The sequence below is a fragment of the Eretmochelys imbricata genome, chromosome 21, assembly GCF_965152235.1.
Source record: "Eretmochelys imbricata isolate rEreImb1 chromosome 21, rEreImb1.hap1, whole genome shotgun sequence".
In the NCBI taxonomy this organism is placed as follows: Eukaryota; Metazoa; Chordata; order Testudines; family Cheloniidae; genus Eretmochelys; species Eretmochelys imbricata.
Genome location: NC_135592.1, coordinates 14,599,252 through 14,612,115, shown reverse-complemented (window position 1 = coordinate 14,612,115; position 12,864 = coordinate 14,599,252). Strand labels below are relative to the sequence as shown.

The 12,864-nt window shown below is 52.2% G+C and overlaps 1 protein-coding gene across 1 annotated transcript in view; it reads left to right on the top strand.

The window, feature by feature from the left end:
* Window positions 1-12,864, top strand: part of LGR6 (leucine rich repeat containing G protein-coupled receptor 6) — a 202,899-nt gene that overhangs the window by 179,198 nt on the left and 10,837 nt on the right. The window contains exons 13-16 of the mRNA XM_077839300.1: window positions 814-885; window positions 2,217-2,288; window positions 4,269-4,394; window positions 7,409-7,569. Of these exons, the coding sequence (XP_077695426.1) occupies window positions 814-885; window positions 2,217-2,288; window positions 4,269-4,394; window positions 7,409-7,569 (431 nt within the window). The remainder of the gene's footprint in view (window positions 1-813; window positions 886-2,216; window positions 2,289-4,268; window positions 4,395-7,408; window positions 7,570-12,864) is intronic.

Sequence of the window (12,864 nt, the reverse complement as noted above, 5' to 3'; positions counted from 1 at the left end):
TGGCTCCTCTGGCCTTTCTGAATGTGTGACTTAGAGACAGCCTGGGCTGCGAATACTAGCTGGTATTGTGGGCAGTGCAGAGAAGCGCTCTGTGAAGGATCGCACCTCACGGAGTGCATGGGAGTGTATGGTTCCATAAGCCGGTGCAGCGTGGCTCCAGCCCTGGCCCTGATTCCTTCCCACCCCCTTGGGTGGCTTGTGCCCTGGGTTGCCAGAGGGGCGTGGTCTCTGCATTCAGGAGAGTGCAGGGACAGGGATTGCACGTGGCACATGGCTGAGACTTAAAGAGGGTGCAAAGTATGGGATTTGGAGACGGTGGGTCAACGCGCGCACCTCTGAATGGCTCTTTGCAAAGGGCTGGATTGCATCTGCTCCTTGCACGTGTGTGTGAACACACACACACACACACACTCACTCTCTCACGCTAGGGTCAGTCACTGTCCAGCCCTATAGCAAAGAGCCATTCGGGGCGCGCGTCCTGACTCACCACCTCCAAGCTTTGCATGGCTGTGGAGCACCCAAGCTCCATGGTGGGATGGCGCATGGAATGGGAGCAGCAGCTTGGAAAGGCTGAGAACGCGAGAGCCTTTGACAAGCCCAGACAGACGGTTCTTTTGCTGTGCGGTGGAGGGGGGGTGCGTGAAAGGGAGTGCTGTCTGACACCCAGCGAGGCGCTTGGGAGAGGGCTGGGTTTGGGTTGCTTTGTGTCCTGACCCGCTCACCCCTTGAAATAAGAGCAGGGTTGACAAGCTTTCTTCTGCTGCCGGGGGCCCAGAGAGATCCTCTCTCTCATGCCAGCCTCTCTCTTTTCAGAGGCCTCCAGCACAACAGGATCCATGAAATCAGAGCAGACACCTTCGGGCAGCTCGTGGCCCTCCGCTCCATGTGAGTCCGGCTCCGCCGGCACTGGGAACCGCGGGGCTCTTTGTTGTGGGGGAGGGGAACCGTGGGCTCACTGCCAGGTTTGTGCAAGGTGCTCACGCAGTCCCAGCCCTGAAAGCTTTGCTTGCACTGCTAGGTTCCTGGGTGCCCAGGGGAAGCAAGGGGCCACGGGGCAGAGAACTCATGGACTGCGCTGGCTCTGGCAGCGGCTGGCTGCAGATCGTGGCCGTGCGTGGAAGTGGATGCAGCACGGTGCAGAAAACACACACTCTGATATGTGCATGTGTGCACCACAAACACACAGACCCCCCCCCGTACACACATCACGTACACTAACCGCACATATTAACCCCACAGAGACATATACACACCTCGCATGCTAACCACACACAAACACACGCACGCTATGCCACACCTGTACTAACTACACAAACGCACAACGCTACACCTCACACCTACTAACCCCGCACACTTACGCACTACTGACTACACCTACCAGCTGCACACAGATGCTGTACACCACACGCATTCACTCACTGTGTCCCGCGTGTACCAACTACACACGCACAAACTCACATGGACACACAACTGCCCCCTAACCACATCCATTCGCACCATGCATGCTAATGCGTACACACCAGCACTTCACACACACTTGCAATCCCTACAGATTCTGGCCCTGCTTGCCCATTCCTGGGAGCCTCCCTGCAGTGTCACTGTACCGGGAGCAGAGGGTATCTGGGCCAGTAACCTGCTGCTTTGGCACTATGGGGAAGCCATGAACTGTCAGTACCTCGGAGTTTAGTATTTCAATGCAAAAGTCCCCAAACTTGCAGAAAGAAACCCAAGGGGAATCTTTCCTCAGGGGCCAGCCAACTTGTGCCCTGACAGGGGCTGTGCAGCCTTTGCGCTAACAGAGCTGGATTCCAAAACTCCAGGGGGTACGGATCTAGCCTAGCTTGATTTTGGATGGCTTCCCCGTAAGAGAGAGCCCGGGACAGTCAATGATAATGCCCAGAGTCCCAGCAGCCCGGGGGAGGATGGGGGGAGGGAAGAAGGGACATGGGAGAGGAAAAGGAGAACACACACGCCAGTGGAGGGGACTCAGGAGGTTTTACTGGGGATCCGTTCAGGGCTGATGAGAATTTGGCCTTCCTCAGTAAGAGAGAAGTCTCCCCAGAGCATGGTGAGAACCAGGGGAGCTTGGACATTGAGATTTGGATGGGTAGTGGCTGCGTTTCACATCTTGGCCTACCAATCTCGATAGCTTCCCCATTCACAGGCACCCCACCATTCTCCTCAGCCACCCTCACCGCCAGGTACTTGCTTTGCAGAGACCTGAGTTGGAATTACATCCAGTCGATTCATCCGGAGGCCTTTGCGACCCTCCGCTCGCTCACCAAGCTGTAAGTTGCTTCGAGATTACTCCTGCAGTGGGACAAGGAAAGTGCAGTTGTGGGGACCTCAGGTTCCCTCGCAGAAAGTGGGGCCGGGCAAAGATGCTCACACACACCAGTGATGAGTGTGGTATAAATGCCTACACAGACAGACTGGCAGACAGGATGGCTCGGTGGGCCCCGCATGATGGCTGTCGAGCTAATGCAAACACATGCAACTGAGAGTGCCTCTCAAGTGAAATCTTGAAGCTACAGAAAGAGTCACAGAGTTTAAGGCTGGAAGGGACACACAGATCATCCAGTCTGACCTTCTGTGAATGACACACCCTTAAACACCACCCAGCCGCCTCCACCCCAAGCTCCACAACCAGAATTAAAACAAGGCATTACTGCCCTCAGGGGACTAAACTGTTACATGCCACGGGCAGAGAACAGGAGGGACCAAGGTGCACCAGTGCCCAAGGCCTACAGTGGCAGGGATTGGATTTGGTGAGACACTCAGATGATCATAGCAAGTGACCCGCACCCCATGCTGCAGAGATAGGTATAAACCCTCAAGGTCCCTGCCCATTTACCTCCCATGGGGTCCATATTTTCCCTAGATGCCTTTTGCTAATGAGCAGAGTGGATGCTATATCAACACGGGTCTTAGGCCCTGCTCCTCAAGGGTTGCTTTCGATGGGAGTTAGGATCCTTAATACCTTTGAGGATCTGGGGCCTTCCTCTTCATAGCCGGCCTTCTTCCCTGCTATGATCCTGCCGTGAAGCTAGCCCTGGCTCGCCAGTTTAAACGTAGCAGGGGATGGGTATCGATTCAGAGTCATCATCGTCTGGTGACGATTCAGTAGTTTACATGCCAGGATCCATTGGTCTCTGTTGCTAACGGACAGGTATCCAGTCCCCAGAATTGCTGGGAGCCAAGGGCTGAGTTTGACTGGGACACGCTCTGACCCCTGCATTAGAGAGTTGAGGCAAAGTCTTACCCTAGGTCAGGACTGAGGCACGTTAGCAGGGCGGGATGAGTACACTTGGGCTGCGGCTGTCTATGCTGTAGCTGATAAGGGATGAACAAATCGCCAAAGCTAATGAATGGGCAGGCGTCAGCAAGCTGCGTACGTGATTGCAATCAGGGATAAGACCCTACTTTTGATGTCATGTGGAAAATTGCAGAGACAGTGCTTTGCCCCACTAATTGGCCTTCCAAGACCTAAGCCCAGAAAATCGGCTGATTTTAAAAGCCCTCAAGAAAATGGGGCATGACGGATGGTGGGAGTGAGGGAGCAGATCAGGACATTCTAATCCCGTGATTACGAGAGCAAGGCAGAAAACCGAAGTAGAGTTTACAGCGATGGCCAGCAGGGACAGAGTCTTTGTAATAGCGGGAGGCAACAAGGCCCCGCCCCCTCTGTGGCCCCGCCCCCTGGCCAAGCCAGAAGCTGGAGCTGAACCGAGAAGCCCGGGCCTCTCCACTTGCCTGGGATGGGGGGGCCTGGGAGCAGCCCCTGGCCCATGTCCCCGCCCCCCAGCTCTCCCAACCAGGGCAGGTGGAGGGTCCACAGCTCGCCACAGCTGCCCACACAGCTCTTACCCTGACCTGGCTCCAGCTTCTGGCCTGGCGGGGGGGCAGGGCCTCAGGGGGAAGAGGAGGGGCAGGGGCAGGGCCCGTGGCGAAAAGGGGACGGCCCAGGCCTGTCCACTTTCAACAAGTGGGAGAGCCATGGCCCCTCGGCCCCCCCATTCCAGCACCCCTGGAGATGACACTCCCCTAAAGATTGCTGTATCTCTTCATTCATCCCCAAATTGGGACTGGCCCCCAGTCAGCGCCCAGCAACACTTCCTGCCCTCTCCATTTCTGTATCATATTTTGGCCATCCACCAGGTCAAGATGACCATGGGCCATCTGCCAAGCTGTCTAGCCTCTCTCGGTTAACACACCTCTGATCAGCAAAACCCTAATCCTGCTGCTCTTCTTTCCTTTCACTACAACAGAGATTTGACCAACAACCAGCTGGTCACCCTGCCGCTGGATGGTTTGGGTGGACTGACCCATCTGAAGCTCCAAGGCAACCCAGCGCTGTCTGAGCCCTTCAGCAAAGAAAGCTTCCCTAAGATGAGGTATGGTTTTGCTCTGGGTGCTCAGTTCACCTTTATCCTCCGAGCTCCAAGTGGGTCTCGCCAATGGGCCTTTATTTGTTTATTTCAATCAGACGCCTGCTCTCCTTGTTTACTGGACATTTTCCTGCCATTCCTCCCGGCCGGCAGGTCGAGAAAGCCCGGTTTCTTGCTAACACTCCGCATCCATCCTTCCAAGCCTTCCGTGGGAAACTGATGTTCCACTTAACGTCCCATTGCTCACATCCGCCAAACACACACACACAAGCGGAGCTCGTGAAGCAAGGAGCATGAGCCTGGGGCATCTCTGAACGGAAAACATTCTCAGAAGCCAGTCCTAGCTAATGACATCCAGCTTTCCTTCAGTAAATGCTGTTTGTGTGGCCGTGTCTTGTCTGCTATGGATTAATGAGCTGCCCGAAGGAAGTCACATTAAGCCGCTAAACAAGACAATGCTGCATAGATGATCATAATGGTCCCTTCTGACCTTAATGTCTATGAATCTATGGCACTGAGGCCACCTCTGCACTGGGAATGCCGGCTCTGTGGCGAGCCTCAGCACCTGTGTTAGCAGTGAGTTCTTAGCGCCGTCCCCTTGTCTGGTGCGCAGTGAGCTGTGGCTATTGCAGGTTTCAGAGGAGCAGCCGGGTTAGTCTGTAATCGTAAAAAGAACAGGAGGACGTGTGGCACCTTAGAGACTAACCAATTTATTTGAGCATAAGCTTTCGTGAGCATCCGATGAAGTGAGCTGTAGCTCACGAAAGCTCATGCTCAAATAAATTGGTTAGTCTCTAAGGTGCCACACGTCCTCCTGTTCTTTTTGTGGCTAGTGCATGAGCCACGTTCATACCCTGACTCGGAGCATTTTTCAAAAGTGGCCTCTGATTTGGGGAGTCCTCACTGTGGGGTGGTTTTCAGAGGTAGTGTATGCCCCAAGGTTCCCACTGACTCCAGCTGGAACCGTGGGGTCTCGGCACCTGTGCAGATCAGGCCCAGAGTGTCTCAAGTTGGGCTTCCAAAAATGGAGGCTGCCAGCATCAGAGGCCCTTTTTAACAATGTTGGTGTTAACAGCTGAGGGATTGGTGGGGATAAGCCCTGACATGCAGGCGAATACAATGCAGTGACATCAGGCCAAATTCAGCTCTCCCTTGCAGTGGTGTGAATCCAGACTAACCCTAGTGATGTCCATTTAGCTGGTTTGGATTTACATCAGAGTAACTGACATGGGGAGGGTGGGCCTTGGAGTCAGACTCAGCCTGTGCACCCACTGGTCCTTCCAAAACATCAGCTTGCTGGTGCTAGAGAGACAGTTTCAGTCCTAATTGCTGCCCTTTCTGATGGGGGCATCTGGAAACAGTTCTTAGCCACCTCCTAAGGATCTTCACTTTCTTACCACCTTTTGGTAATAGGATTTAATCTGGAGTTTACAACAGGAAGCAGATCTGTATACAGAGTTCCCATCACCTCCCAGGGCTCGGCCAGAAATGTTTGGTAACTTAAAACAAAACCATACTTTTAGACTATAGAGTTTCCCCAGATTTACTAATCCTGTCAAAAGACCTTAACTGCCTGAAAAACTGAAGGCTGCCTCACTTGGATTGCCAGGCTTTGCTGGCTTCCAGAAATGAAGCAGGCATTTGCTGTCAGTGTTGAAAATGCTGTTTCAGCCTGATAGCCCTGATATTTAACCCTGATGATATTCAGCTGCGGTTTAATTGACCTTGTAATACAGGATGGAATTACTGGCCCTGCTTCTGATTAGCAGCCAGCTGCATTCAGGTATCTTGGTGAATTCGAGAAACATAGCCAGGCTTCCTTGAGTGTGCTGGCAGAGCGTGGCCCAGAGCCATCGGGCTGGCAGAGCTAGTGGGGGTATCCCCGACTTCTGATTCTAATCTAAGCCCTGTGCCCGAGTCCCCCCTCACACTCAGAGTTTTTTGTGAGTCCATCACCATGCTGGAGAGCTACCCTCTCGATGCCTCCGCCTAAGTGAGGTGCACACGCAATGTTCTCAAGAGCCTGGGCAGGTGCAGTAGCACTGGGGAATCATCTAGGGGCTGTTATGGGAGCTGAGCATCTAGCTACTTTCCAAAGGGAGGCACGCTGTGGGCTGAGAGCAGTGAAAGGCGGAGAGGCCTGGCCTGAGGACTGGGATCCTAAGTGGCATTTTCAGAAGAACGAGCTACTCCACCTGCTGGAAGGTCACTCAGGTGAGAGGCACAACTAAGCCACAGTGTGCGGTGCTCTCGTAGCAGACTGCCCGAGGGCTGCTCTGTAGTTTGTGCGCCTTCAAAACAGTCGGCACAAAGGGTAAAAATACATCCCCCCAAGACACATACGCATAGGCGCACGCTCATCCATCTGTCTCACAAGGGGTGTCATGAGCTATTACTTGTAAAGCAAGGTGCAGATGGGAAGTGCGCGCATGACACTTAGCCATGTTGTCACAATGCTCCTCAGCTTGCCGTGAGGTTAAATACTTGCTTTTAACTTCTACTTTGGATCCTGGACATGTGTAATAACCGGGTCAGGAACCGGACACGCACCTACTCCTGCCCTGTGCTGGCTGAGTCACTTACAGCAGGGCAGAGGATGCAGAGAGCCCCCCAACCTGGTTTAGTCGCGTTTTGCACCCAGTGTAGGGCAATGGGAAAACAGGCCCTGGGTTTCACGAGCAGTGAAGTGTTACATTCCCAGCACACACACACAGAGAAACCTCACTGGAAGGTTGCAACGTAACATGACTTTGTTTCTTGGACTTCAGAACGATAACACACAAGAATCCAAAAAGCAGAGAGAACCAAAACAGGCTGCTCCCTAAGACAGCGAGGCACAACTCTCCCAACCTGGCTTTTAAGCTGCCTCTTTCCAGACTGATCCACATTGCAGGCTTTGCTATAGAGCCCCATTGCCTGCAAGCAGAAGCAGGAAACTCTCCTCTCTCTTCAAGCGATAGCTTGCAATTCCAACGCAGTCCACATGAAGTAGCTAAGAGACCTGCTTTTCCCCTCCCTAGAATCCTAGAAGTGCCCTATGCCTACCAGTGCTGCGCCTATGGAGTCTGTAGCAACTTCTTCAAGGTATCCAGCCAGTGGGAGACAGAAGACATGAGCCCGGAAGATGAGGATGCCTACAAGAGGAGCATGGGGTTGTTTCCGGGTCATGCTGATAACCACTGTAAGTAAATTAGGCTGAGCTGTGATCAATTCATGGGCCAGGTTTGGCTGTACATTTGGGCCTGATTCTGCATTCTCTTACACTGGGGTACATCAGGAAGAACCCCAGCGAAGGCAGTGAATGGCATTAGATCAGTGTAAAATAGAAGCAGGCCCACAGGTTTCCATGTCCGGCTGGTCGGGGGTGTATCATTTCCTGTGAATGCTGACACCTTGGGCTGCAATCAGTGTTACTAAGGGCCCAGTGGAGCTAGGCTGGAATCTCCAAAATATCCTGGATTGGACAGAATGGCTTGTATCTTGACAGCAGCTGGGGGGCAGGCCCCATGGTGGCCTCACATTTAGGAGAGAACAGTCCCCTCCCATGATTCTTTTAGCTTCAGGACTATTTCTCCCCTCAAACAAGCTGACCTGAGTTAGTGACTGGGCCATCTGGTATTCCTGTGACAGTGTAACTCCCCGGCAGAATGCTGATCCTACAGCGTCTCTGTCTCTAGTGTAACATACCAGATAAGGATGATGCTCAGGGTGAATACTGCTTGAAAGAGAATAAAGAAGGATGAGAAAGCGCAAGCTGGACCAAGGATTGGAAATCGCCGAGGGTACAATGAAAACCGACTCTTTTGTGCCTGGCAATCAAAACACCAGGCAAAAATGCCCCACAGTCAGGCACGAATAAAAGGAAACACTGCTCCATCCGGCAAACACTGTCAGCCTGTGGAATCAGAGGAGATAAAGGCTGGGGCTAGATTATGCAGAAGGGATAGCATAGTTAAGGTTGAACGAAGCTTTCTGTTTCAGAGCCAGTTTTTCAGAGTGCTGTAAAATGCACATGTCTTGAAAATTGCTGTGCCCATGAGAGCCAGGAATAGAGTTGCTGATAAAATTTGGGGTCATTTGGTGCAGTGGATCAGCAGATATATCCTTCTCCTCCTCCCCCCACCCCAAAAATGACCAGCCTCTAAAATGTTCTGGTTCTTATTTATGACCAGAGATGTAATGAGAGGTATATATATGCAGGAGCCACATAAATTGACATCAGTAGACTTCCCCTGATCTCATCTTGTGAACCACACCAAAAACCAGCCACTGACTGCAATATTTCCAAAGTTATTAGACTGGTTGCATAAAGTGGTATGCAGGCTGCTACAATCCAGATCCAGTACCGGAGCATGTCAGTTTCAAGTCCATTGGTTACAGTGCTCTAAAACTAACTGGCACATTCAGATCATCTTAAAATTTGGTGTGCCGTTAGAGGGCCTGGGGTACAGTTTGTGGTGTAAATTTGGGGTCATTTGATCAGGCAGGCTCCCAAGACACATTCTCCTCCCAAGTGACCTGTCTCAAAGTACTCCCGCATGTACATGCATAGGCAGATTACCTTTTAGGGTGCAAAGGTGGGATCATGCAGTCAAGGGTCTCCTGAGATAAAGCCCCTCCACACACACCCAGATGACCTGCCTTTAATTAACAAAGTTCTCTAAAATGTACATGCACAGCCCAATTTGCCTGAAAACTGAGGGACCGTGGGTCAATCCCATGGCTTCTGCTTTTATCACTCTGAAAAGCTGCCATCGTAGGTTTCACCCTGATGACATGCATCAGTATTTGCAGGAATCGATGCTTGTTGCACACCGAGCAAACACTGGCAGCTTCCCCCAGCAGCGTGAGCTGGATCCTTTGGGGTGGCGGGGAAGGGGGGAGGAAGGGAGCCTTCCGATAAAGGCAAATAAAAAGAGGAGACCCACAGTTCCTGTTTAGCTACTGATATCCAAACCTACGGAGCGAAGAAAGAGCATTTTGCAATGCAGCCGGGAGACTGTTTTTTTTACGTGTTTGTGTAAATACGTGACCCCACGCGCATTGACTAATTCTGGAGTGCCTTGAAAGGAGAAACACATCAGGCTCGATCCTCCTTCTGGGCCAACAAGTGCCCGGTGCATTAGAAGGCGACACTACTCCCCTACCCCTGGGACTGTTGTGAACTGAGCCGGTCTCCTGGCATACAGAGCTGCCAGATGGCTGATACAGTAGCACAGAGGTGGGCAAACTAGAGGCGGGACCGTCCTGCCCAGCCCCGATCTCCTGGCCCTGGAGGCTCGCCCTCGGCCCCTCGCCCGCTGTTCTCCCTCCCACACAGCCACGCCGCCGTGCGGGCAGCAGGGCTGCAAGCTCCTGCCACTCTGAGCGGCATGGTAAGGGGGCAGCAGCGGCACACGCCTGGCGGTGGTGGGGTTGGGAAGTCAGGGGACAGGGAGCAGGGGGTGGTTAGATGGGGCGGAGGTTCTCGGTGGTCAGGGGTCGGGGAACGGGGGGGGTTGGCTAGGGCATGGGAGTCCTGGGGGGCCTATCAGGGGGCAGGGGTGTGGATAGGTCGGGGCAGTCAGGGTACAGGGAGGGTTGGATAGGGGGTGGGATCCTGGGCGGGGGCGGTTTGGGTCGGGGGTCCCAGGAGGGGGCAGTCGGGGACGACAAGTGGGAAGGGGCAAATAGGGGGCAGGGGCCAGGCTGTTTGGGGGGCACAGCCTTCTCTGCCTGGCCTGCCATACAGTTTTGCGCCCCAATGTGGCCCTTGGGCCAAAAAGTTTGCCCACCGCAGTAGCAGGTGATCAGTCAGACATAAGGGAGCCCTGGCCATGCCTCCTGCACCAGCAGCAGGGAGGGAGGTGGCCCAGGAGTCCACTGGCGCTGTGCCCTTGTACGCTGAGGCCTAAGGCTCGCTTTAGGTGCCCGCTGTGCTGGAGGTGCGGCCCCAACGGTTGTACGCAGTGCAGAATCTGGGCTGGGCCTTTTTTTGCAACTCAAAGGAGAATGCACGGTCCACCCTTGCCTTGCCAGGCATGCTATGCTAGCCCAGAGCAGGGTTAGCAGATCCCGTGTGATGATGCCGCATTGAAAGCGTGGTTCTATCCATTTTTATTTCATAGGTTGCTATGGTGCCATCGCCCCTGGGCCAGGAGGTGAGCAGCGTTGCTCAAAAAACCAGAGCCGCTCAATTCCCAACTGCAGGAAAATCTGAGATTTCAAAATTTCATGTAGCCCCAAAGAGGGACCAAACGTCCATATCGCCTCATTTTACACAAAATGAACTATTCCAAACTCTTGCCTTTATCATTTTGACCATATTATATATTAGTAGAACCATTTCAACTTTTGTATTATATTAGCAATTATAGTATCATAGATACTAAGGTCAGACGGGACCATTATGATCATCTAGTTTGACCTCCTGCACCATGCAGGCCACAGAATCTCACCCACCCACTCCTATCATAACATTCAGCTCAAAATGAAAGGTTTGGGTCATTTTCCATAAAAATGCTGATAAAATCGACACATTCCCGAAAAAATGTTTCCATTTAACGGGCTCGGCATTTTCTAGTGGAAAACATTTCCTTTGGAAAATTTGCTAGAAGCAAATTTTGAAACAAAATGAATAGATATGGAATGGAATGGGTTCCCTAGGGAGGTGGTGGAATTTCCTTCCATAGGGGTTTTTAAGGCCTGGCTTGACAAAGCCCTGGCTGGGATGATTTTGCTGGGGTTGGTCCTGCTTGAGCAGGGGTTGGACTAGATGACCTCCTGAGGTCCCTTCCAACCCTGTTAGTCTATGACTCTATGATATTGATCTGAATTATGTGTACACAGCTATGAAAATGGTCCATAGACCCCACATTATTTACCAGTACAGTCTGTATCCCCTCCCCCCTCCGATCTGTTGGAGCCTGTGGATAAGCTTCATGAGTGGAAACTAACAAACTTAGCTCTTGTTAGTGTGGCAGGACCAGGAAGCACGGCAAGCTGGGTAGTAACCCTGAGTAGGTGACGTAGAACCATGTGTTAACATCAGTGCGGCAGGAACCTCTTCGCAGCCTGGTCATTTTTCCCAACATTAATGTGTCCCATACTTTAATGACCTTGGCGCACGCAGCGGGGGCATTGGCCCGGCGAATTACAGCCGGTTCAATGAAATGTAAAATGAACTGGCTGCACTGTGAGTCTCAGCGACGCTCCCGGCAGATCCCCACCTTTTGGGGACTAGCTCGCTCACTGCCACTTGAGCCATTGGATCGCTTAGTGGCTACTCTGTCAGGCTCCGATCCTGCCAGGGGCTGAGCGCCCTGAACTCCCGTTGAAGTCAATAAGAGTTAAGGGTGTTCAGCACCTTCCAGGAAGCCCTGAGCTGGATTGATTCTGACCCCTCTTAGTGTGTCCCTAGGGTATTAGGACCAGGGAGTGACGCAGAACAATTCTGAGGGATGAGAGTCTTGGCAGCCCAGAGGGAGGAAGAGCCACCTAGGCCTATGCTAAATGCCTGTTAGAATAATTCCCATGGTCTGAAGGTGCATGGACTGTGCAAGCATGTCCTTAGCTAGGCATGGCCCTGGCATGTCTCGGTCATTAAACATTCAATAATGGACCCTTGCATCTCCTGTGCATGACTCACTTTTGCTCGTGTGGGTTTTTTAAACACATGTATAAATTGCTATTTTAATGTATTAATTACTGTTTTATTCCCAAGGCCTCCTTTGTGGCCTTCAGCAATTGTAGCCAGGCCTTGGTACATGAATTTAGAAGGACAGTACATTAAGTGCCTCAGTAAGAAGGAACAAAGCTCTCCGCCCTTTCCCCCCAGAGATTAAGCTTCTTGCTTAAGAGCAAATAACTCAGGATTTTTGCCCTGCAGCCTGTAGCAATGGTGTGAAAGGCAGGAGACTGGTGCCGTACAACCAGATTGCTCCAGGCAGATGGGGCTCACTAGCCCTGGCACCTAACCATAGCCGCTTAGGAGAAGGGACTCCAGTTTCAAAACAAGAGCATCCGACTTGACCAGCTGGTGTGTAAAAGTTGTGTCGTTCACACGTGCTCTGTGGGTGTTTGTCTTATTTCAGTACAATGCTAGGGCGTCCCCTGGGCATGACAGGCAACCGCTTCACTGGGCAGCTGTGCAAAATGGCAAAAGGCCACCACATTCTGGGCATGTGGCTAAAGAACTACGTCTGGCTTCCCTGAATGTGGGAACAATGATTGTGTAATCAAGCGAAGTGGCCAAGACGTTGAAAAGGACAGTGCACATTGCCTGTATACAAAAAGACAAAATGGAAGGGATTGAAATCCATGAACATCTGGGAGGGTTACAAGACAATGTATCAGGGCTCAGAAGCAAGGCAGAATGGATCAGGAATAGTCAGAGCAGAAATATTACAGGAAAAGGTAGTGAAAATGCAAGGGAAGAGTGACCTTCTGATGAAAGTTGGAATAGCACTGGGCAGAGAACAAAGATACATGCTGGGGT